At 42.4% G+C, this 27,522-nt stretch overlaps 1 protein-coding gene across 2 annotated transcripts in view; it reads right to left on the bottom strand.

The window, feature by feature from the left end:
• The window catches only part of CPNE5 (copine 5), a 417,182-nt gene that overhangs the window by 174,232 nt on the left and 215,428 nt on the right, over positions 1-27,522 (bottom strand). For both annotated transcript variants that reach the window (XM_063453199.1, XM_063453200.1), the window contains exon 4: positions 813-916. In XM_063453199.1, coding sequence (XP_063309269.1) covers positions 813-916 — 104 coding nt within the window. The remainder of the gene's footprint in view (positions 1-812; positions 917-27,522) is intronic.

Raw genomic sequence — 27,522 nt, 5'->3', positions numbered from 1 at the left:
AAGGGGTGCTCTGTGTGTGTGTGTGGGGGGGGGGAGGTGATCAGGGAGAGAAAATTATATTATTACTTTTAGTTAAAAGTAAAAATGCTCTATGTCCCTCCCCTTCTTACTAGTGATGGGGGGGGACACTGCCAGCCGTGATAGTCCAGTGGTGAGTAAAGAGCTTTAGCCTGCAGCCTCCTCCGGCTGCAGGCTGCTTTTTTATCCTTTCCTCCCACACACTGAACACTACGTCAGAGCACTGCCAGTAAGGCACGGCAACGCTCAGACCAGCATGCTCGCAGGAGGAGCCTACAGTCTCCCTAGTCCCTTCCTCCTTCGCTCTCCTAAAGAAGAAGGATTTGGGGTTAGGTTGGGTAAGAGTAGTGCTAGAGTAAGATAACAGCTAGAGATGTTATAGGATTATGGAAAGTATAGGGTAAAGGGATATTGTTAGGGTTGGTATATAGTTGTAGTTAGTGCAACCCTAGGGTAAGGATTAGGGTTGGTATAAGGTTGGGTGTGGGTGTAGAGGTTTAGTGTTAAGTACCAAAAATTATTTTAGATCCTAGACTTAAGAGGCAGTTAACAATCAAAACTGATAATTGAATCTTGACACTTAATGTTGAATATATAGGATATTAAAATAATTAATCGATAATTTAACTATGGTGAAACAAACACATAGCACAAATTCTAGGTTTTATTTTGGTTAAAAAGTTGGCCAATTCCCTGTGTTCTTAAGGAATTAATACAACTGTAGAAAAAAAAGTTGATGACTATTCCGACATCAAAGATTCACATAGGCAACACAAACACTAATCATGACTCACAAGTCAAATCGAAGGTTTTGCTTCTCCTCAAAGAAATAATCCAAGATGAATTTTCGAACGAAATCTGGGTTCAGAGAATTATCGATCACCTCAGTACGTCCAAACTGTACAAAGGTAACAATTAGAGCATTACCATATTTTCACTGGCATCATGTGTACTAAATACTGTAAACATCCCAAATGCGTCAACCTCCTTCACAAATAGAAAATCAAAAATAACTGTTAAATACGAATTATGAAGTAGTAGATTACAGTTCTAACATGAAAATATTTCATATAGCTGTGAGAGTCAAACAAGGGAAAAACAAAAGTGTTACATTTTATAAGTAACATGTAGTTAAACATACATTATGTAACACTATGCAAATTTGTGGACATTTGTCACTAATTTTCAATATTCTTCTTGTGCACTTGTTTCTGATTAATAAAGTGTAATTGATCACAATGAAGGACAAACCAATTACGGTGGTGGAAAAAGTGATTGAAGACCCCTTCCACCTGAAGTAGGTAGATAGTCAAGACATAATTTACATATACCCACCCAGAGTCCATTGCAGTAGTAACATCACTGCAAATTTGAGATTTCTGTGGGAAAAGCAAGTCTGATTGCTTTATTGGTGTGCAGATCTGTGTTAAACAATGTATTAACTGATCACAAAGAATAAATATGTTTAATTCAATAATTTATAAAATCTACAAAATACACTTAGTTAAAGTGGGGATGAGCAAAATCACCAAAGTTAAATGATAGTTATGTGATTTTAAAGCTTCAAAGATCTTATTAGAATCTATAGGGTCGTCTCTGCACTTCATGTAGTATGGCAAACCTACATCTACTGATTATATTATTTAAATCTATTAAGCATTTTGTAGTCACAAGGGATTTAAAGCTAACATTGACTTTCTTATGACGAGCCGCTACTCATTACTGTGCCTTCTACTACAGTTAGGGAATACTGGCTGTTTCCAGGCTGCAACATTTCCCAAGTAGTGACATGGGGTTACCAGCTGCCACAAATGAAATTCAGATGCTAAATATCATCTATTGACTGCTATGGGGCCTTTCTGGCAGTGATTCTGTGGAACAGAATATGCTAGGGTGCAAGATAAATTACATCATTTAATGGAAGGCTCTATGGTCCCTTTGCTAATCTGCAGAGGATCATTCACCTTCATGGAAAAGCCAAGCACACTAGGTTCAAGGGGTTATGTTCTTCTGCAGCTACTCGAAAATAATTAATTACTTGCCTTCACAGCCATATATGTGCTGTTCTAATGAGAAGGGTACACTTTGATACAATAATAAATGGGAGGCAGTCCTGTGGGAAGTGATGGACGGTGACACTTGGGAGAACATCTAAGAGGATACATCAAATTTCATATGTGTTACACAGTAAGAACAAATATACAAAATAATGACCAACTCGTACATGATTTAGGATAAGAGGGTACTCTAAGCACCAAAACCTCTTAATGCCCCTCATTTCTCAATTCTCTGCCATATAGGAGTTAAATAATTTTCATTTCTCTTTATGCAGCCCTAGCTACATGTTCCCTGGTTGTGAGTCACACAGCAAACATGGAAAAAAAAAATCATATTCATTCAGAACTTACAGCACTTGTGTTTAATTTAGAATTATATTTATATTAGATGATTGTATTTTTATCTGGGAAGGAAGTCTATCCTCACTTGAAGATTTTAAGAAATATTAAAATTTTAATCCATACAATTTAAAATTTATTTTTACCCATTCTCAAACCTCAGTGGAATTTTTGGACTTAGAGATATACATAAAAGAAGAGATGCTTTTTACTAAAACTTTTAACAAATCCGTCAATTACAAAAGTTTTATCCCTTCAGACAGCCATCACAAAAGGACGTGGCTTGATAATACCCCCTATGGACAATTTAGACATATTAGGCGTAACTGTACTGAATTGGATATCTGTAAGGACCAAATGGAGAAGATGAAAACGCAATTTATGAAGAAAGGATATAAAGAAGAGAGATTGATTAGTGCTATGGAGAAGGCCCTTAACCTGCCAAGACAAGAAACCCTAGAAAGGAGAAAAGAACCATGTGAATTGAATATGGAGACCCCGGCATTTATAACTCAGTTTAGTAATCAAGCAGGAAAAGTGAAAAAAATTCTGAATAAACATTGGAAGCTTTTAAAGGGGGACAACATTTTTTTTTTTTTTTAATTCTTTATTTTTCATTGGGTGGGTACAGATTTTCAACAATTTGCCACAACAGCATATACAGATGTCAATATGTACACGTTAGTATGATTGAGCGCACATTTTAGTTATTACATTTTTAACAAGTAGCTAAGCTCCAGCCTTTAGTAGCAGTAGTTAAATAGCTCAGGAGAGATGTCTGGCTGGTGTGCCTTAGTGTCTATGTGTATAGTAACCGTGGATATCTTGCATGGTTGTTCCAGCGTGTGTGGTCTTGACCCATATGTGCGAGGGGAGTAACCCCTGTGATGGGGCTCATCTACGTCAATGCTCTGGTGTGTGTGTTTGGGAGCCCTCGCTATGAGGCCAATAGACCAGTTAAAATTGAGTGAGTGACTTAAGGGATGTTAAATCTTAGGGCAGCTTGAAGAGTGTCGTCTCGCATTAGAGGCTATAAGTTAGGAAAGGGTGCCCGTGCCCTGTCCGGTGTTCTAGTCTAAGCTATGGAGTTACGTGTGACAGTGGGCACCTAGCACTTGTGATGAAGTACGCCTCTGCCGATTCCCACGGGTGTTGTAGTGGTGCAGAGGCGGGGGTTAGGGGCCGGATTATCCGCAGACTAACTCTGCTTGTCAGGAGAATTAAGTAAAAAACAAAACATACAGTAAAGCTTTGTGGGATCCTAAGACCCAAACGAAAACAACTTAAAAATAAACATAACTATTTAACCAGGTAGTATGGCGCTAAACACCATTGAGTCGGCTGCCTTTAGAGGAGTAAGCTGTGTGGTGGTAACAGTCTGATGCCCATTAGGCTGGTTCCATGCTACATGTGGGGGCCACTGTAATGGCTCGTGCCTTGATTGCTGTTGCCTGCTTGGTCCGAGTCAGGTTCCGCGGGTGCTGTGTCGTGGAGCCCCCCCTCGTTGCGGGTGGTGTGAGAGAGTCTCTTGGGAGTCCCAGGGTGTCCAGTAGGTCAACTGCTTGTTGCAGGGTTTGCACCAAGTAGATCATGTCACCCCGCTGTATTTGGAGTATCCGCGGTGATCTCCAACCAGGGCTCTAAGTTGGCTTGTGAGGGGTTGCATGGACTTTCTCCACATCATGGTGTCCCCGGTGAGGTCTGCATAAAACGAGAGCTTCATGTTCTCGAAGACATAGGGTGAGGCTCCTTTCAGTGCAGTTAGTATCAGCATTTTATCTCTGAGGGAGTGGAAGCGAACCACCACATCCCTAGATGCTAGTGCTGGGGCTCCTCTCGGCTTCGGTATGCGAAATACCCCCTCAAAGGTTATGGTTTTTGCTTGCTTGGGCTGTAAGAGGGATTCCACCAACCTTCTCATAAGGTGCAGCAGCTCCCCGTTAGGTATATCCTCAGGAAGCCGCGCACTTTGACGTTTGTGCGGCGCCTGGCATCTTCCGTTTGCGCAAAGCGTTGTTCCAGGGTGGCTTGTTGCTTCTTTAGGGCCTGTACCTCCACTTCTAGTGTCTTTATTGACTTTGTGTGGCTGTCTGACACCGTCTTCACGGTGGTCAGTCTTCCAACCAGGCCTGAAAGGTCAGTCCGGATCATGGCCATGTCGGCTTGTAGCGTTTTTTGGAGGTCGGCTAGCATGTCTCTCAGCACAGCTGCCGTCACAGGCATTGGTTGCATGCTCTGCGGGGCCCGTAAGAGCTGTGGTGGAAGTATTAAATCCGCCGCGCTTCTGCTTTGTAATATCTCCTCGGAAGAGTCAGTGTTATCGTCTGAGTCGGCGGCCATCTTGGGGCCATAAGCTCCCTGCGCCCGGCAGAGGTATTCCTCGATATTCCTGCCTTCAGCGGGTTTGTCTGCCTTGGGTTTTTTGGACCGTCGACCCATTGTGGGTATAGGCGTTGTTTTGCTCGTTTTAGCAAGGAAAACCGTTCTCGTTTCGCCGTTTTGTGTTGTTTCGTCCCGGAGCTCATCAAACATGCGTCCGCTCGAGTTGGCTGCATGGCTCCGCCCCCTCGGGGGGGGATAACATATTAAGCACAATATTGGAAGAGAAACCCAGAGTGATTTACTCACGTGCACCAAATCTTAAAACAATGCTAGCCCCAACACTAAAAGAAGTAAGACAACAGAATGGCAATTCGGAAGACATGGGTTTCCACAAATGTGGTAAATGTTTGGGATGTAGAAACAACCCAACCCAAGCATCAATAATGAAACAATTTCAAAATATGAAAGGGGATGAGGATTTTAAAATTAGAACAAATTTTAATTGCAATTCCAGTGGGGTTATCTACCTTTTGATATGTCCATGTGGAAGACACTATGTAGGACGAACTAAAAGAAAGTTTAAAATAAGGCTAGGGGAACACATCCGTAACATTAAGAAGGGATTAAGTACCCATAATCTCTCGAGGCATTTTTCTATCCACCACTCCAATAATCCAACAGGTCTCATTTTTCAAGCCATCGCAAAAGTGAATGTACATTGGAGAGGAGGAGACCCAGAGAAAGCTCTGGATAAAATTGAAGCACAATGGATTTTCAAACTCAATAGTCTTGAACCATTAGGTTTAAACAGATTTCGAATTGAATGCATTCCTTTAGTATACTCCTCCCTCCTATTTAAAACCCTCTCTTTTTTTTTTTTATATAAGAAGATAAATTTTGATTTAATAATATATATGAAAGAATACGATAATTGATAGGGAACCTATTGTGGATTGGGAACACAAGAACCCAGTTTATATGGCTATTACCAAGTTCTTTAATATGACGATTTTTTTATGTGTTAGAACATTAACGAAAAATTTTATGTTTTTCAGAAAATTCCTCCAAGGAGAATAAGATATCCAAAGATAGAATGATAAAGTTGATTTTATAGTTTAAATATTATACAATACAATTTTAAAGAAATATGACTTATTTATATTTAATTAAATGTTATGGTTCACTGTTTTTAAAAAGTACTAATGTAGTTTTATATGAAGCAAAAGTTTTCTCTTTTAAAATGAAATGACAGTATTTACTTATACTTTCATAGTTTAAATTAAATTAATTATGCTTAAGTTGTATCTACCTTTATACTTTGAAGATGCAAAGTGAAGTTCATATAGTAGCATTTCGTTTCCAATAGTAATATACTAGGAGATAAAGGGTTAATACTTGATCTGTATAATGAGATTAGATAGTATATAATAGTTTAGCAAATGTTTCCTCTTTTTTAATATGATGTTTTGAATATAATGATATTATTCATTTAATCATTATTATCCTATTGTGGACATCATGTTAAAGTGCAATTTACATTTGTATATTTTGAAGATGAAGAGTGAAAATTTATGTAGTAGAATTTCGATTTTTTTTTAGTAACCTATTAGGTGATGAAGGGTTAATATTCTAACTGTGTAATGAGACCAGACAGTATATAACAGAAGGGAGAACCGAGATTGCCATCCTCTGATGAAGTGATCTTATGATCACGAAACGCGTAAGACGGCACTCTGCACTAATTTCCAGGAGAGCAGGTTGGAACGCATCCAGAGCTGCAGTGGAACGCACGCGGCTGGCAGCAAGTTCTCATACAGCACGAGGAAGTCTATACTCGATTTCATCCGGCCGGTGAGAGAGTGATTTACATCTTTTGGACCCTCAGACTGTAGACTTGTTAGCAACTGCTCTTCACATTGGGAATTTAATTGTTGTTTTTTTATGTCAAGTGTGTACGTTTTAGACAGTTAATTGATGTGAATAAAATCCTTTATATTTTAAAGAAATCTGTCGACTACACGATATAATTAACCCAGCACCTTGAATTTCTACTACAGTGGGATATTTTATTTTTCCTACCTACTATATTTTACCTTATAGTGTATTGGTTTATTTAATTAATAGAACCTTTACTAGATCATTTACTTAGCTATTTTATATTCTTCTTACCACAATATGGGAAGAAAAGATACAATTAGCTGATACATTTTATGCAGAATATTGCCACTTTGTGAAATACATATTTAAGCTACCGTTAAATACCATCTCCACATAGTCCTGCAAACACTATTGTATATTCAATAGGCACTCAACTTTTATTTATTTGTTTAACCGCAGGTGGCGGTTATTTCTTGCAGTGACATAGTGGTTAGGGTATCCATACCAGGTCTCAGCATTTAACTGTGGTAGTTAGTCACCAGTGTTAACTGGGGCTTATCTACTAAGTTATTTTTTATCTACCATAATATAAATTAGAACTGTTATATGAATGCAATCTAATGTTGCTGAAACGTTACTTATTATGCCACACAATTGTTGACAGTTTTAACCAAGACACATCAGATTGCTAGGAGATCTTTCAATATGTATAGGCAAATGGATGGAAGAAAGAAAAAAAAAATACAGAAGTTTCCAGACACATTTAACAGTGAAGTAAAGTATCTTATGGATCTATCAATTGGGTTTATTTACTGCACAAGGAATTGAGAAGGAGAAGGAAATTTTTCAACTGAGGAATTTTCCAGCTAGACTATTTTGATAGAATATTGCAAAATTCCTGACAATTCCATGTTTATTGCATAAACACGTGATATTTTTTGCAAATAAAATTTGTAAAAGTATTATTAACTCCTGAAGAGGGTACAATTTCTCTGCATCTGCAAAAAAAAAAAAATCAGGACAGAAAGATGTTGAAAACAAAATAGATAACGTGGTGTGACGGACCGCCTGGCACCCCGAACGGGAACCTCCGCCAATCGCTGCTTCCTAGTACTTGCGAGCACCATATTGTGATATAGCAATACCCAGAGTGTATGTAGTTCTCCAATCCCCCAAACATGAGCCAAGACTTCATGAAGGGGTAAAGCATTCTGTTTAATGGCAGCCACCACTGACCTTATATGCAGTGGGGAACTGCAGCACTAAGTCACAGACCAATACCAACAATGGTTAAATGCATGACACGCCCATATACTAACACAAAATCCCTCCCTTAATCCCTAACACAAAATCCCTCTGCCTCTGCAGATGATTGAATCAGGAACTGTACTGTTCTAATCCAATTATCTCCAAGCACAGAAAAAAACAGACTTTTTAAAAACACCCTAAAAGTACCCTAAAAATACATAAAACCCCTGATAGCCCTGATCTGGGTGACCAACATATCCAAAAATCACTCAGATCAGTTCAGGGCTTCAGGAATTTCCTGGAAGTCTTATTTTGGACCCACCATGCCCAAAACAGTTCCAGAGAATTAGGACTAACAGTCAGTCTCTCTGTCTAGAGTACAAAAGTACATACTTCACATGAACGTAGCCTTTTAACGTGCATTGGGCAAGGTATATTGCAGGGCCCATAGTCCTGAGGTAAGACTACCTCCAAGGCAGGCCCCTCCAAGAACCCGTGACAAGGTTCAGTTCGTCACAGGGTAGGAGGCTGGCAAACAGGCCCCTCCAAACGCCAGTGACAAGGTTACTTTCGTCACACTTGGTGATAATTTATTGAACATTATGAAAAGGAACAAGGTGGCAGATTTCACTTTTCTATGGACATTTCAGACGTGGAGGAGGAAATGAAGAGTGAAATAAGATAGCACCATGGGTGGGGGGGGGCATAGTTAATATAGTATATATTGTGTCATCATGGATCATGCTCTTGAATAAGCAGTAGAATTTAGGCACACATTTCAAAATAAAGCATCGAAGTAAAGGAAAGGATTATCAAAATTCGATATTTTTTTATTAACCTAGAATTCATCGATTATTATTATTATTTTATTATTTATATAGCGATAAAATAAATTTAGAGGCTTTACAAAAACATTGTAAAGGAGATATACAGACATTTCAAAATATAATATGAACACGAACTGAAAAACTGAATGTGTGAAAGAGAAAAACTAAGAGTACTGCAATGTATACTAAGATGCCTCGTCTAGATCTTAACAAGCGATGTATTTGTTGCATATCAGGATTTTTTGGCAGAAGGCATATATATATAGGAACAAGTATTCTGTGCTTTCTGTTCACAGTAGAATGATTCTGTAGCCAGGGGGAGTTGTCGTGTATCTCTGTAGTATATTATTTAGTGTTTATTGAAGATTACGCTAGCTTTAGTGTACTTATAATCTTAATTTTAGTAATGACAGGAGGCGAGTATTTTGCATAAACTCTCTTTACTAACTCCACAGCAGAAAAGATAAAACATTAACAAGAACCAATCAAATTGCAATCAAATCAGTGACTTAAGCTCCTCCTCTTTCAGAAAGCAACATCACAGATGGATAAAGTTCATAACAGTAACAGGAACATCAGGTATCAACCAACAAAAGAACAATAATCCAAATAAACCAGGACTGAAAACGAACCAGAGTCCCGCAACAAATTTAACTGAAAAAAGAACATGAAATAGGTTAGACACTAGTCCGAAGACGATGAAAAACAAAGAAGCAACCCATAAATCGATTGAAGATATTAAAATACATATACAAATCTAACTAGGTATAAATGGAAACATCCTAATTAAACCAAAAACTATATCTTACTCATGCAAACATATAATCAGAATACAAACAAGACAGGGAAATAGACCACTGAAGAGGAAAGAATTAATGGAAAGAAAGCCATGTAAGTAAGACAGGAGACACAAAGTTACATGAAGAAAACAAAAGGAAAAACCCCATACTCGCCTCCTGTCATGACTAAAATTAAGATTATAAGTACACTCAAGCTAGCATAATCTTCTATTTTACAACATGACAGGAGGCTTCATATTTTCCATTTTTAATTCTGAAAAAGGAGAGAAAACGCCTGCTCAACTCAAATGGAGCTGATGCCCACCACCATATTATCTCTTCAGACTTGGAGGAGAAGGGCTAGTGTTTTGCTGACTCCAAACAACCCATTATGGCATGTCCCGTTACAATGCTTGCACTAGCACACTGCGGATCTGCAGATCCAACCGTGGATCAATGCGGGGATACAGAAAATAGAACAAATGTTCAGGGACTCAGGGTTAATGCCATTCCCCAAACTGCAACAGGCTTTCACATTACCCAACAGGGAACTCTTCACATATTTGAGAGTTAAATACATGGTTCAGGAGTTCACAGGCCCACAACCAGATCAGTCCCTCATGGGCGACTTTGTACTGTTGTGGGTGGGGAGGAAGCCTGGCAGGAAACCGTTAACGGCCTGTTCCAGAGCCCTTCAGGATGCTCAGAGACACATACAAAGAGTTCATACAACCAAAAGCATCTACTAGAGGCATGGAACAATTAGAGGCGACTTATCAAGTGTGGATGACCCCTCAAAGGCTTTCACATATATATATGCTAGTATGGCACCCAGGTGTTGGAGATGTGGAGATGAGAAGGGTTTGATAGGTCTCATGTTTTGGTCATGCAAGGTACTCCAACCTGTCTGACTGCTGATCAAAAGGTTGATTCTCACCATGACAGGGGTGGACATGCCACTGTCTATTGCACCGTATATCTTACATATACTCCCAAGGGTATATACCAAGGCGATCAGGTCAACAATTATACACATGCTGATACCTGCAAAGAGTAGCATTGCATCCTTTTGGAACAACAAACAGGCCCTACCTCTGGCTGTGGTCCTAGAAAAACTTAATAAGACCAGAATATACCCAGGACATACTTGAAAACGAGAGAAATCTCAATGTATCTTTCCTGGTAAATTATTTTATAAATAAATAAATTAAGAAATGACCCACAGGTTGACTAACATGACCAAAAATATGATAAAAAATGGGCAAAATGGGATTCAGTCTGGGACACCTATGGGGATAGGAGGAGTGTAAGTGATGATGGTAGCCCTCCAATGGAGGATGCGAACCAGATGGTATGAAAGGATGACCATGGCGGGGCTAGTCTGGGGTACCAAACTCCTGGGCACTAAATGGGTCCTTTTGCATAACTTGTGCATTGCCAACATAAGTTTGTAGTTTTATGTTTTAGTTTAAGTTTGATTTAATCTCCATTTCCCCACGAAACCCAACTCGATACAGTAATATGACAGTTCCAAAGACCTGAGTACATATGCCAACACACAGGGGACCTGGGTAGGGTTTATTCTGGTGACATTCTGGGACCATTGAGGGGGTGGTTATGAGTTCAGGAGGATATACATAATGTAGGACTGTTATATTACACGATGATGCATCCAAATGTATGTAATACCAGTGTACTGTTGTTACCCTTCCACCTGATGTCAACCATTTCTGTTAATTCTTGATATGGCATAATTGATGTTACAATGTTATTGTCGGACATCTTGGACCTTTGTAATGCTTGTTGAAAACTCAATAAATATTGATCCAATGAAAAAAAAAAAAGAAAGGAGAGAAAATGCCGCATTAGATCCTGACTGAAAAAAAAAAGTCAGAAACGTGGTCTCATGAGACCAGTCCGCTCCTCGTAAGATATCCGACAGCGACATTCCGCAGAGAAAGTCGATGAAGCAGCCGCACCCCGCTCAAAATGAGCTCCGAATGAGACATGAACACCCACCAGAGACAAAACCCATCAGATCCATCTGGCGAGCGTAGTAGCAAACACGGGATTATGAGGTCTAACGTAAGACACCAGCAACTGTCCAGAGGTAGAGGATCGTAGTGGAGCGGTAACTTCCACATAACGCCGTAAGGCTGAAACAACACACAATTGAGGGTCGGAGATGAAAAAGGCATAAAAGACCAACGTCGAGTCTGACTTAGTTCAATGGGAAACCCGAAAAGTGATCCCATTCAGAGATTCCGAAAAAGTGTCGACATTAAACGCCCGTACGTCCGAAACCTGCTGGAAGGAGACGAAGTGAAGCAAAAACGTGAACTTGGCCAAAAGCTGGTGAAGTGAAAGCATGTCATTAGGAGGACAATCTCGTAAAAAACAACAGGGGTCGTTGAAGGTAAATTTACCTCAGTAAGCGATATACCAGCAGGTCTTTTCCCACCTGGACCCCATGAAATGGGACGTGTCCCGCCGAAATCACAGAACGCACAACATTAATCGATCGATAGGATCGACCTGAAGATAAAAGGGCAGACAGAAAGTGTAAAATGGATGACATAGGGGCAGTAAACCGATCAAGGTTCCGTTCCTGCACCAAGTGGACCAGGAGGTCCACGCAGAGAGATAACATCGTCTCGTCCCTGGTGCCCATGAATCCCAAAGGAGGTCTCTAGTAGCCTGTGATAGTTCGTTGATCTGCCAGGCACCCCGGATAGAGTGCAAGCCCACAGGGGTAGACGATCGGCCAAGACGGGTGGGGTTTCCCCTTCTGATCCATTAGGAGAGTCGAATAACAAGGTAGCAGGAGAGGATCCTCGCAGGACAACGCCAGTAGGTCTGGAAATCATGGTTGACTCCGCCATAGGGGAGTGATGAGTAACAGTGATACTTGTTGAATCCTCAGGTATTTGATTGTCCTTGCTATCATAGCGAAGGGGGAAACGTGTAGGCTCCGGTGACCAGCCACGTTTGCAGGAAGGAGTCCACAGCTCTGCTCTCCAGATCTGGGAGCCAGCTGAAGAAGTCCGGAGTCCGTCTGTTTAAGTCTGTGTGATGCAAACAGATCCAATCGAAATGGGCCTCTCAGATTCGAGAGGGCGTTGAAAATCTGGGGATCCAGCATCCAGTCGCTGCCGTCTAGCCAATGACGAGAGAACCAGTCTGCCATGAGATTTGTCTCACTCGATAAGTATTCCACCCTATGGGAGATATTGCGAAGAAGGCAGAAGTCAAATATCTCCTTTGTTATTTCCGACAATAGACAGGATCAAGCTCCGCCCAGGCGGTTGATATAGCGGACTGCCGATACGTTGTCCATCCTGAGGAGAATGCAACAGTCGGATCTTTCCCTCGCTAGACTGCGCAGACTTCCAGGATGAAGACCGTTCCACTCCTGCACGCTTAGCAGGCGCCTTGCCCTTGTATAGGTTGGGTGTCCTCCTTAACGTGGGAATCTGAGGCATCAGAATCCGAGTCATAGGGGGAGCTGTGGGGTATGGAGGCTGTAGTATGTTCGGCATTCAATGTCATCCCTTTTTAAAAGTGCCTTCTCCATAGATGCAGCTACAGCTGCGTTAACCATAGCTTGGAAGTCCGCAAGGGTGCTAGGCAACAAGGCACAGTGGCAAGCGTGGGGTCAAAACTGTAGGCCTCAGTCTCACTATATTAGTGACAGTACCAGCAGTACTAATGATAAAAAAAAACAGCAGAGTATGAAAACCAAAGATTGGTATTTGAGCCTCACCCACTTATACAGAGTTTGCAAAAGCAGACCTCCACTCAGCAGCACAAATAGAAAGGGGCCTCACCCCAGATGCAAAGGGTATTAAGCCCTATAGTGCAGGCCACAGCTGTCAGAGAGCTACACACTGACCTGATTGACCCCTGCCAGGAGTATCCAGAAGGTATAGTTTCTGTTTAGCAGTCTGGAACAGTTCCCTGGAGTAGAAGGTAGGTATGCAGCACTCAAAGGGTGATAGTAGCAGGGAGTGGGAGCCCGATGTGGCACTCATGCGGTAAACCCAAAATGGTGGCCGTGGGTCTCGCGATACGCGAGATCCAAGATGGCCACCGCCACGGGAACCGCGATCCAGCCACTGCCAGGTGCACAGGCACGCGCAGCCGGGAGGAAGCTGGCTCAGAGAAGGAAACCCAGTGGGGAAAGCCTATACTCGGCAGTGAGAGAAACCGCTGAATGCGCGAAAACACCGCGTGATGCAAATAAAGGGAGTGAAGGGGGGAAACCCAGGGACAGGGAGCCCCCCCAGAAGAAAGTGTAGTAAGCCCCAAACCAGAAACTAAAGTACAGTAGTAAGCAATATTGTGCCAGAGAACAAGAAAAATCTTTAGGCACTCATATAATTAAAGCCACAGGAGATTTATTGAATCTAAAAGGAAAAGCAAAATTTTGACCTCCTGAGAGGTCTTTATCAAGTTTGATAAATACCTCTTAGGACAAGCATGTCAAACTCAAAGGCTAACACTGGCCAAATATACAAGCTTAAACAAGGTTTAAGTTGACGTGGGGCACAAAAAAACAAAAACTTCAGTTTTCATAGAAATAGGTTTATTTAGAAAAGTACAGTATAAAAATGTTGCCTAACTGACACTGGATGTCAGTGCTCGTAAGGCTTTAAAGTAAACAAACGAGTGAATTTATTTTAAGAAGATGTGCATTTGCATATAACTAATGTTTAAGTCCAAATACCTTGACATATTAAGAAAATTTGGTAATGGGACTGAAATGGTGAATGTATGTTGTTGCACAGCTGTAAAAAACAAATGACGTTATCTTGTTGATTTTTGAAGTCCTATGAGTTTTTTCTTCACTTTGCCTGAGATCATCAGTTTCAGGTCAGTTAAAACAGTCAAACAAAATCAGCATCCGAAGAGTAGAAAGTTGCATTGCTCCCAGTCACGTGCATAGTAGTGTTACAAGGAATTCTACAGTAATGTGCATAGATTATACTAGGATAAGAAGGAGCTCTACAGTTATATGCACAGTGTATTTTGGTAAGAAGGAGCTCTAAAGTAATTGCAATATTGCATAGTTTATATTCAGAGAAGAAAGAGCTCTACAGTAATGTGCACGGTCTATTAGAGAAAGAAGGTGCTCTGCAGTAATGTGTACAGTTTATTAGGGTAAGAAGGAGGACTACAGTAATGTGCACAACTTATATTAAGGTAAGAAGGAGCTCAACAATTCCATAGGCCTTCTGCATCCTACTACTTTGTTGTAATATTCTGCTGGATTTCCAAATTACAGCACTATCCAGAGACATACCTTTACCATGATTTCTGGATTATTTCTAGGGTCACATAGGAGAATTGAGTTCTGACTTAGCTCTCTGCTTTCTTTCCAGATAAGCTATTTGTTAAAGTCACACTATTTGTGTCCCCATACTGACCAGTGTCAATGTTCGATGTTATTTCAAATTTTTCCTATTTTTATTCCTATCTAACGTTATCTAACTTTAACTATATCTAACTCTATCTAGCCGTATATAACCCTAGCAAATAAGCCCTAACCATAACTAGCACTAGCTCAGTGATGGCTAACCCTGACACCATAAATTTTGTTCTGGACTACATTTCCCATGCTCAGTCCAAAAGCTAGCTGAACTCCATGGAAAATGTAGTCTAGAAACAATTTATGATGTCCAGGTTAGCCATTACTGCTTAGCGAACCCTTACCTAAGCTAACCCTAAACCCAACTAACCCTAATTCTAGTTAACCCTAACCTAGCTCTAGCTAAACCTACCACAAACTTCCTCTGATCCTAGCTAACCATAACCTTTGCCCTAACTTACCTTAACCCTAGCTAAACTTAACCCTAAGAAATCCTAGTCACAGCTAATCCACGAAAGGCACTGTTTAGTCGATTGGAGTGATCATGATTATGTATAATAAATAAAATGCATTTAGAAGGATTGTAAGTCACACCTGCTCCCATCAAACCAGCACGTTCAGTAGCAGTGTGCCCTATTTATATAATATAGTCATTTTATATATTACACTGTTTGCACTCTTGTTTGGATATTTATTGTGTACATATATTCATTATAGTGTGAACACAGAGCATTAACATCTACATAATGCGTTGTTCTACAACCACATTAAGAAAATTAAAAATCTGCATCAACTGTGATGAGGTCCACGTAAGAGTTACAGGAACACTATAGTCACCTAAATTACTTTAGCTAAATAAAGCAGTTTTAGTGTATAGATCATTCCCCTGCAATTTCACTGCTCAATTCACTGTCATTTAGGAGTTAAATCATTTGGTTTCTGATTATGCAGCCCTAGCCACACCTCCCCTGGCTATGATTGTCAAAGCCTGCATGAAAAAAAACTGGTTTCACTTTCAAACAGATGTAAATTACTTTAAATAATTGTATCTCAATCTCTAAATTGAACTTTAATCACATACAGGATGCTCTTGCAGGGTCTAGCAAGCTATTAACATAGCAGGGGATAAGAAAATCTTAATTAAACAAAACTTGCAATAAATAAAGCCTAAATAGGGCTCTCTTTACAGGAAGTGTTTATGGAAGGATGTGCAAGTCACATGCAGGGAGGTGTGACTAGGGTTCATAAACAAAGGCATTTAACTCTAAAATAGCAGATAATTGAGCAGTGAGGCTGCAGGGGCATGTTCTATACACCAAAACTGCTTCATTAAGCTAAAGTTGTTCAGGTGACTATAGTGTCCCTTTAATTTCTCACCTGTTCTATTGCAATGAAATAATCTGTATTGCACTATTTGGAACTATATTCTTACATATTTTGCTATGTACTCTTTTGAAAATTATATTACACATATTAATATGATCATCCAGCAACATTAGTCATATTTCTCATGAGTGGGCGCCATAAGACAAGTGTTATCAAGACATTGACTGTACCAGCATATCACCATAGTCATAGTTTCCACCCATAATTGAAACTAAATTTATTATATTTGACAATATTACACCTTTGTAATATTTCTGTGGGGTTTTCTTTCATATTCGTAAATTACTGTCAACATCTTGAGAGAATCCCCCTGGATAATTATGCAGTGCAAATGCATCTTTATATCTTTATATGATCATGGCTAAATTGAGAGAGGTAAAAAGAATAATATCACTACAGACAGACTTAAACAGAGACTACTAGAGGGTTTTTGGGAGATGGGTTTGAAAATCTTGATATTATTCTGCTGACAGGCCATCAAGACCTGGAACTTTGCCATTCATGAGTGTCTTGAAAGCATATGCTAGCGCTTTTGTAAAGGCCTTGTTCAAGGATTTTCTTTGTTCATGGTTTAAGTGGGAAGATTTGACCCGTTTTATAAGCTTAACTTCCAAGGTCATGATGGTCTTTTGTGCATAAGGTTTTGAAGTAGTATAGAAGGCTATGTTGCATTAGTTGTAGTGTTCACGATAATATACATTTAAGTGTGACTAAATATTTTTGGTAATTTTATTCTTCTACTGATGAAAGTGATATAATGAGAAGGATGTTAATGTTATTTTAATGTCTTTTTCTTTCCCTTCCACAAACACTGAAATATTTATATAGCTATATCTTATTCAAATGGAAACTGTACGAGCACTTAGCCTACTTTATTTTATTCAACGTCAAACTAGCAGTCAAACCAAACTTTTGCAAAACACTTGACATATTAAAGTGTAAGTGGAATAAATTATTCCATATTTACCAAAGGAAGATATTATATAGAAAAATGTTCCGATACTCCATATTCCATATATGTGCAATATAGTTTTCCGCATCTAACACTGATAAATCACCATAAATAAGTAACCAAGCATTTCAAATTGTATTTTGGCAAAGTTAGGAAATACTGAGTGGCAAAAGCTGTAAACTGCTTCTGAACTAGATTCTGGGCTCTAAAAAGCCTATACATGGGATTCTGTGCTCTAATGAATACACAGTATAAGGTATCTTGGTAGCAGCTGCTTAATTCCTCCTGGAAGATCAGAACTACCACTCTACAGTGGATCTTAAGCTATAGACTACTATTATCATAATTTTTTTCTGTTAGTAGGATGGCATAGTTCATATTTTTTGTGCTATTATCATTGCCACTCCAAGTTGTTATATGCAAATAGGAAGCAGCTGCACCTTGTACAGAGTAAAGATGAGTCAGTGCTGTTCTCACAGAGCAATGTATTTTGGAACAATGTGGATATTTATAAACTATTCAGACTTCAAATACATTAATATACCACCATTCCCATACACTAATTTCTGCCAATTACCCTTCATTTTACACCCTGTGAATCATATAGTCACAGAAGGTCATCTCTGAAACATCTATTAGCTAATCATATACTAACCGCCCACACATATACAACTACATGTCCACATGCTATTTACCCTAGTCCACAGCTGTTCTTCTCTGTCTATGGGGTAAAGAGGTGACAAAGCCCACAGCTCTCATTTTATGCTTTCAACAAGCACCACTTACTACATACCTGCAATGGCATATTAGATCCATGTTATAGATTGTTGTTATTGATCGTTTAAAAACAGGTAAACAAATCATGTTTTTGTTAAATAACTTTCATTCCACATTTAGTGACCAGACAAAAAAAACTGCAAAAGGGAAAGATGAAGATTTTCCCTTGCTAGCCACAGATGAGTATTGCTGTCCTTTTAACAGGAAATAACTTACCCAAGGCCACTACTGAGCTTATCTTTCCAACATGTTACTCAGACACCGAATAGATGAATCAAGTGCAGAGATAATCAGCATTGTCAAATTCAAGTGTACTTGTACAATGAATTACATTTCCAGTTAGCTGTAACAAAAATGTTTGAAGGCCAAATAATAATACTTTTAAACAGCACACTTACCTTATCTAATATACAAGTATTATTATGTTCTTATTTATTATGTAGAATGTCAAATATCTCACGGAACAAATGATAAGACTTCTACAGAGACTATGAATAAGCAAACAAATAAGGAGGACCTGGCGTCCATGACAGCCAGACGCACTTCTGTGTAGCTCCCAAGGGCGTAAGGCTAAATGAAGCTGTAATTATGAATAATTTGAATCGTTGATGCTACAAACAATGCTAATTATATTGAGCCTGATTTGGGAGTTTTACTTACCCCTGTGCCCGTTCGACCTTGAGGCCAACCGTGATCGGCGCACCTGTGGATGGGAGAGGTGGTTGATCTCCAACTGCAGAACTCAAGCCGTTCAGCTGGCTGCCCGTTGCCCCGTTACCCCCACTTTGGACCGGCGGGGGATATCCCAGTCACCATTGGGCCCACCAGACCCTTATACAGCAGAACAACCACCGGAGATCGAATAACCCGCATGGCACCTCCAAGATGACCGCTGGGATGCAGATCCAGCAAGATTCAGTAGGCCCGCAGAATCAGCAGTGGAGGGACACCTTCAAGTAGAAGTATAGATCAGGGTGTTGCAGTGGATGTGATCTATTTGGATTTTGCCAAGGCATTTGATACAGTTCCACACAAAAGATTAGTGTTCAAACTCAAGGAAATCGGTCTCGATGAAAATGCTTGTTCTTGGGTAGAACATTGGCTTAAAAACAGAATACAAAGAGTTGTCGTTAATGGTACATTTTCAAGCTGGACAGAGGTGGCAAGTGGTGTCCCTCAGGGGTCTGTTCTGGGACCCCTTCTATTTAACATTTTTATAAATGATCTTGAAGACCGCATTGAAAGTCATGTTTCAGTGTTTGCAGATGACACAAAACTTTGTAAAATAATACAATGTGAGCAAGATATTACTTTGCTGCAGAAGGATTTAGATAGACTGGAGGACTGGGCACTCAAATGGCAGATGAAATTTAATGTTGAAAAATGCAAAGTTATGCACTTCGGCGTAAAGAATACACAAGCAACGTATACCCTTAATGGAAGTGAATTAGGGATAACAACACACGAAAAGGACTTGGAAATTGTTATAGACAACAAACTATGCAACAATGTGCAATGTCAATCAGCAGTGGCCAAGGCCAGTAAGGTATTGTCATGCATGAAAAGGGGCATTCATTCTCGGGACGAGAATATCATTTTGCCTCTCTATAAATCACTGGTAAGACCACATATTGAATATGCTGTGCAATTTTGGGCACCTGTTCTAAAGAAGGATATCATGGCACTAGAAAAAGTGCAGAGGCGGGCTACAAAATTAATAAAAGGAATGGAACATATCAGTGTCAGGATCGGGACAGGGATCCAACACGCAGAGTACAAACAGTAGCCAGATACGTATACCGGACCTTAGAATGGCCGGACTAACGTAAGTAGTACAGTATAGAATGGTCAAAGACAAGCCGAGGTCGAGGGTAACAGAAGACAGGTAAGCGAGAGACAAGCCGAATCAAGGGTAACAGAGATAAGCAGAGTAAGGTAAACAAGCCGGGTCAAAACCAAAAGGGATAATAGAATACACAAGCACTGAGTGACTAGAACAAGCTAGAACCACGACAGGGCAATGAGCTAATGAAAGAAGCTCTGTTAAATACCCTGTTCAGAGCAGTAACCACGCCCCCAAGGCGTCCTGATTGGTCCTGCAGCCATTGACTGACAGGTTGTTCCGGGGGAGTGTCCTGATGACTACTTCCTGCCTAGATGCTGTAAAAGGCAGTCACTCCCTCGCGGCCGGCCTAGCATGACCGGATAGACCGCGGGGAAGGGAGCCATCAGACCGTCTGGATGGAGGAACAGCTAAGTCTCTACCTCTTTCGGAGGTAGAGACCACAGGTACCCTGACAGTACCCCCCTCTCAGATACGCCCACCGGGCGGAATGAACCGGGACGAGATGGGAAGCGAGAGTGATACGCCCTGCGGAGACGGGGAGCATGAACATCCTCCTGAGGTACCCAACTCCTCTCCTCAGGACCATATCCCTTCCAATCAACCAGATATTGTACTCTCCCCCGGGAGATTCGAGAATCAATAATAGAGTTAACCTCATACTCCTCCTGACCCTCCACCTGAACGGGGCGAGGAGGGGCTATTGTGGAGGAAAATCTGTTACATATGAGTGGTTTCAGCAATGAAACGTGAAACGAGTTCGGGATGCGTAAGGTATTAGGAAGAGCTAAACGATACGCAACTGGATTGATACGGGTCAGCACCCTGTAGGGTCCAATATAACGAGGAGCGAACTTCATGGAGGGCACTTTTAAACGGATGTTCCTCGTGCTCAGCCATACCCTATCACCTGGAACAAAGACCGGAGCCACCCTTCTACGTTTATCAGCGTGTTTCTTGACCAACATAGAGTTGTGCACAAGGATTTGTCGAGTTTGATCCCACAACTTCCTCAAATTGGCAACATGAACATCAACCGACGGCACCCCCTGGGAAGGGGAGTCCGAAGGAAGAATAGACGGATGAAAATGAAGAATTCATGAAGAAGGGGCTTGAATGAGTAGAATCGCAAACGAGATTGTTGTGTGCAAACTCCGCCCAAGGAATCAAACCGACCCAATCATCCTGGTGTTCAGAAACAAAGCATCGTAAATATTGTTCAATTTTCTGGTTGGTACGTTCAGCAGCTCCGTTAGACTGAGGATGATAGGCAGAAGAAAAGTTTAATTTAATACCAAGTTGAGAGCAGAAGGACCTCCAAAAGCGGGAAACAAATTGGGAGCCTCTGTCCGATACAATTTGAGAGGGTATCCCATGTAGGCGAAAAATCTCCTTAGCGAATATCTCTGCCAATTCGGGAGAAGACGGGAGTTTAGGCAGGGGAATGAAGTGTGCCATCTTAGTAAACCTGTCAACCACGGTGAGGATAACAGTCTGTCTTTTAGAGATAGGTAGATCGACAATAAAGTCCATGGCCAAACAGGACCATGGTTTTTCTGGAACCTCCAAGGGTTGCAGGAATCCACATGGAAGCGTATGGGGTTGTTTGGTTTTAGTACAAACTTCACATGCAGCGATGAACTCCTCAATGTCCCTCCGTAAAGCAGGCCACCAGAAGTCCTTAGAGATCAACGCGTAAGTTTTGCGAATACCAGGATGTCCCGCCATCTTGCTATTATGTAAACACTGTAAAAGTTCCAGTTGAAGAGCAGGAGGAACGAAATGACGGCCCGCAGGAGTCTGTTTAGGTGCTAGATGTTGCAACTTAATGATCTCGGCCAGTAATGGAGAATGAATCCTGAGATTCGTATTAGCAATGATATTGCATTTCGGAACTATAGAAGAAAGAACTGGTTCAGGTACAGTAGAAGGTTCATATTGGCGAGATAATGCATCGGCTTTAGAGTTTTTAGAACCAGGTCTGTAAGTCAGTACATAATTGAAGTGAGTCAGGAATAAGGACCAACGAGCTTGTCTAGAGGATAAGCGCTTAGCCTCCCCAATATAGGACAAGTTTTTGTGGTCCGTCAAAATCGTAATAGGGTGTAGGGTCCCCTCCAACAAATGTCTCCACTCCTTTAAGGCTTTAATGACTGCTAACAGTTCCCTTTCCCCGATGTCATATCTGCTCTCAGGCCCAGAAAATTTCTTAGAGAAGAAACCACAAGGGTGTAACGGTTTATCCACCCCTAACCTTTGAGACAGAACAGCCCCAACTGCTGTCTCAGAGGCATCGACCTCGAGCAAGAAAGGCAGAGTCGTATCAGGATGGACTAGAATGGGAGCCGAGGCAAAAAGTTCCTTGAGAGTCTTGAAAGCACCCAGAGCTTCCTTAGACCAGAACTTAGTATCAGCCCCTTGTTTGGTCATATTGGTAATAGGCGCAATGATAGAGGAGTATCCTTTAATGAAGCGCCTATAGTAGTTGGAAAAACCAATAAACCTTTGGATAGCCTTGAGTCCTTTGGGCAAGGGCCAGTCTAAAATAGATTGAAGTTTTACAGGATCCATTTTAAAACCCTCCCCAGAAATCACGTATCCAAGAAAGTCTACCTGAGACTGATCAAAACTGCACTTCTCCAATTTGCAATATAGACCATGTTGCAGCAGCTTGTGTAATACCTTTCTGACCTGTCTATGGTGAGTCTCAATCTCCTTAGAGTGTATTAGTATGTCGTCCAGGTAAACAATAACACAATCATGCTGAAACTCCCTAAGTACCTCATTAATCAAATCTTGAAATACTGCAGGAGCATTGCATAGTCCAAATGGCATAACAGTGTATTCGTAATGGCCATACCGGGTATTGAATGCCGTCATCCACTCGTGACCTTGCTGGATTCTCACCAAATTGTAAGCCCCTCTGAGATCTAACTTGGTGAAGATTTTGGAGCCCTTAAGACGATCAAATAACTCGGTAATCAGTGGGATAGGATAGGCATTTCTGACAGTTATTTTATTCAAGCCTCGGTAATCGATACAAGGTCTCAGCGTGCCATCCTTCTTCTTAATGAAAAAGAACCCAGCCCCGGCCGGAGAAGAAGACCTCCTGATGAATCCCTTTTCTAAATTCTCCCGAATATACTCCTCTAGAACCGAGTTTTCCTGAACAGACAAAGGATATACATGGCCCCTCGGAGGCATAGTGCCGGGTAGAAGCTTAATCTTACAGTCAAATGACCTGTGTGGAGGCAAAGAATCGGCATTCTTCTTGTCAAACACTGCCCTTAAGTCTAGGTAAAGGTCTGGTATTTGTCTTTCTGTGGACTGAGTAGGATTCTCGGTATGTTAATATTAGCTAATGGAGAAACCTTGCACAAACACCGATCCTGGCAGCCCTGGCCCCACGAGAGTATCTCTCCTAACTCCCAATCGATAATAGGGTTATGTTTTTTCAACCATGGGTACCCCAGAACTATGGGAACGGAAGGAGACGAAATGAGCAGAAGAGATAAATTCTCCACGTGTAGGATACCCACATTTAAATTAATGGGTATGGTCTCACGAAAGATAACAGGGTCTAGTAGTGGTCTACCATCTATGGCCTCAACGGCCAAAGGTGTCTCCCTTAGCTGGGATGGGAAATTGTTCTTACTAGCAAAGGCTTGGTCGATAAAATTCTCAGCAGCACCGGAATCTATCAATGCCATAGCCCTTACTACTTCCTTCCCCCAAGTTAAGGAAACTGGTAGCAGAAGCCTGTGATCTTTATAATCAGGAGTAGAGGACAAAATAGAAACACCCAAGGCCTGTCCTCTAGAGAGACTTAGGTGCGAGCGTTTCCCGGGCGGTTAGAACAGTTCGAGAGTAAATGACCCTTGGCTCCACAATACATACACAAACCCTCTCTTCTCCTGTGCTGTCTTTCCTCCTCAGAGAGGCGGGTATACCCTATCTGCATAGGTTCAGTAAGCAAAGATATCGTGGAGTCAGGACTTGGAACAGCGGGAGCTAACCTAAAAGAAGGTCTCTGGTTCCTCTCTTGAGTGTTCTGTCTCTCTCTTAGACGTTCATCTATACGAGAGATGAACGAAATTAAATCCTCTAAATTCTCAGGGAGTTCTCTGGTAGCAACCTCATCAAGGATTACATCAGATAGGCCATTCAAAAATACATCCATATACGCCTGCTCATTCCACTTGATTTCTGCCGCCAGAGACCTGAACTCTAGTGCATAATCCACCAGTGTTTGGTTCTCCTGTCTCAGGCGCAACAGTAATCTGGCTGCATTAACCTTTCTACCTGGAGGGTCAAATGTTCTTCGAAAAGCAGCTACAAATGCGTTATAGTTATAAACTAATGGATTATCGTTCTCCGATAGTGGGTTGGCCCATCTCAGAGCTTTCTCAATGAGTAGGGTGATAATAAATCCTACTTTTGCCCTATCTGTAGGATAAGAGCGAGGTTGCAATTCAAAGTGGATACTAATTTGGTTTAAAAAACCACGACACTTCTCAGGAGCCCCACCATAGCGTACTGGGGGGGTAATGTGAGAAGAAGCACCCACTGTGGCTACCTCTAGACCTGAACCGACAGGAGAAACAGGGGTATTACGTATCTCCTCTGGTGGGTTATTGGCACAAGCTAATAGAGCCTGTAGCGCAAGCGCCATCTGATCCATTCTGTGATCCATGGCTTCAAACCTAGGATCAGGAGCAGCCAGCTGACTGTTTGTACTTGCAGGATCCATTGGCCCTGTCGTAATGTCAGGATCGGGACAGGGATCCAACACGCAGAGTACAAACAGTAGCCAGATACGTATACCGGACCTTAGAATGGCCGGACTAACGTAAGTAGTACAGTATAGAATGGTCAAAGACAAGCCGAGGTCGAGGGTAACAGAAGACAGGTAAGCGAGAGACAAGCCGAATCAAGGGTAACAGAGATAAGCAGAGTAAGGTAAACAAGCCGGGTCAAAACCAAAAGGGATAATAGAATACACAAGCACTGAGTGACTAGAACAAGCTAGAACCACGACAGGGCAATGAGCTAATGAAAGAAGCTCTGTTAAATACCCTGTTCAGAGCAGTAACCACGCCCCCAAGGCGTCCTGATTGGTCCTGCAGCCATTGACTGACAGGTTGTTCCGGGGGAGTGTCCTGATGACTACTTCCTGCCTAGATGCTGTAAAAGGCAGTCACTCCCTCGCGGCCGGCCTAGCATGACCGGATAGACCGCGGGGAAGGGAGCCATCAGACCGTCTGGATGGAGGAACAGCTAAGTCTCTACCTCTTTCGGAGGTAGAGACCACAGGTACCCTGACAATCAGCTATGAAGAAAGGTTAACAAATTTAAACCTATTTAGTTTAGAAAAACGTTGCCTGAGAGGGGATATGATAACATTATACAAATATATTCGGGGCCAATACAAACCATTGTGTGGAAATCTATTCACAAACCGGACTTTACATAGGACACGAGGCCATGCGTTTAGACTGGAAGAAAGAAGATTTCGTCTAAGGCAAAGGAAAGGTTTTTTTACTGTAAGAACAATCAGGATGTGGAATTCTCTGCCTGAAGAAGTGGTTTTATCAGAGTCCATACAGATGTTCAAACAGCTACTAGATGCATACTTGCAAAGACAGAATATTCAAGGATATAATCTTTCAATGTAGGGTAATATGTGCTTGATTCAAGGATAAATCTGACTGCCATTCTGGGGTCAAGAAGGAATTTTTTGTCCTAGCTTGTTGCAAAATTGTGCTTCAAACTGGGTTTTTTTTTTTTTTTTTGCCTTTTGGATCAACAGCAAAAAACAGGTGTGAGGAAGGCTGAACTTGATGGACGCAAGTCTCTTTTCAGCTATGTAACTATGTAACTATGTAATGCCAGATTTGATGCCATCTGTCAATCGTTCTTGAAGCGCATCAGTTGCAAGCCTCGCACACTTACCTCTCCTGTCGTGAAGCGGACTCATGTCGCAGTTTCGGCTGCATGCTCTTCTCCTTGACTGGGAGCCCTATTGGAGTCTAATCCAAATCGCCGTGAGACCCATGAGACTTTCCGACATCACTCTGTAGCAGGATCAATGGCACTGGCCCTCGTTAAGGCCTGAGGCCGATGTAGCTTGGAGATGAGACACTAAAGACGTGCAGAAAAGCGGTAACAGACAACACAATAGTACATTATTGGGGCGTGGCTCGGCTGAGCATGGAGTAGGTCGCAGGCATACTGAGCTCCTAGGCCCCGACCCGCCAAAGCACCGTAAACGAAGCTCTTACCTCCCTATACAAATGGGAAAGACAAAACGAGGGGTCACACCCGGCCCGGCGCAACCCTCCACGGGACATCCAGCGGGCCGATGGATGATTACCTATCCACACCACAACCGCTGGCTGGCACGCGCGGCTCAGGCAATATGGCGCCCGCATCACCAGGAACAAGCAGCCACACGGGCTCCACACGCAGCTCCCCAGCCCGTGGACCCCTCACACAGCTATCCACAGACCTGGCCGCGATAGCGGCGAACATGCTAACACGCACAGACAAAACGGAACTCATAGCAGAGCTCCGAACCGCCATCCAGGAAGAAATCACGGCCGTGAGGCAGGATTTAACGTTACTGGAACAGAGAGTGGACGCCTTGGAGGTGCACCAGTTACAAGCTACACAGCACCAACGGACATCGGAGCTGGCAGCCACAAGGCAGGGCAACATCATACTGGACCTGAGACGCCAGGTAGAGGACCTGGATAATAGAAGCCGCCGCTGTAACATACGGGTCAGAGGAGTCCCGGAGACAGAGGGGGAAGTGCCTCGGGAACTGCTGGATGGCCTGTTCGCCCAAATCCTTGGTGACGAAGCCCCGCCGGATTTCGGTTTGGAAAGAGCCCACCGAGCGCTCAGAGCCCCGCGCCAAGATGGCCAGCCCAGAGACCTGATCTGCTGTCTCCGGTCATTTCAGCTGAAGGAGGCCATAATGCGAGTGGCGCGGACGCAGCGCTCACTCAGATACATAGACTCCCAAGTAGCGCTGTACCAAGACTTATCCACCCTCACCCTAGACGCAAGGCGAACCCTCCATGCTGCAAGAGAAGAGGATTCCATACAAGTGGGGACACCCGTTCAGCCTACAGGCCAGGGTGGGGAACCGATGGCACATCCTGAGGTGGCCAAACGAAGTTACACGCTTCCTGCGTGCCCTGGACCTGCCGGACATATCCGTGCCGAATTGGATCCTAGACTACCCGCCGGCTAGGCCCACAGGCCCGACTGCACTGGCGGATATCCTTCGGGAGAGGGTCATACCGGGGCCAACTCAACGCAGGGGTGGCCCTGTGACACCTGAGGAGTAAGCGAAGTGAGACCCCCCACGGCGCAGGAACCCTGGCGTGCCGACCCTATCCAACGCTATGCTGGTAGGCCTGAACGGAGGAACTAGACGACCCCCCCATGCTACTGAGGGACTTGTGGCAGCCCAGGGAGACAGAGACTATCCCACCAGGGTATGTACCGCTCCCCACCCTCCCATGCCATGGCCCCACTTCAGCCCCGAGGGTATCTTCAGACGGTTTGGGTGTGGTATGGGAAGGGAACAGCAGAACACATTGGGACACCCAGGCACTTCGCCCTCTCAAGAGTCATCTTTACCCCCGGGAGGATAAGACGGTTTGGGCGGGAGGATAAGGGTCAGGGGTGAGTTACCCCGGAGATACTGGGTTTAAGGGA

This window comes from Pelobates fuscus, chromosome 1 (assembly GCF_036172605.1).
Source record: "Pelobates fuscus isolate aPelFus1 chromosome 1, aPelFus1.pri, whole genome shotgun sequence".
NCBI lineage: Eukaryota > Metazoa > Chordata > Amphibia > Anura > Pelobatidae > Pelobates > Pelobates fuscus.
The sequence above is the reverse complement of the archived record's forward strand: the minus strand, read 5'-3'. Positions and strand labels throughout refer to the sequence as shown.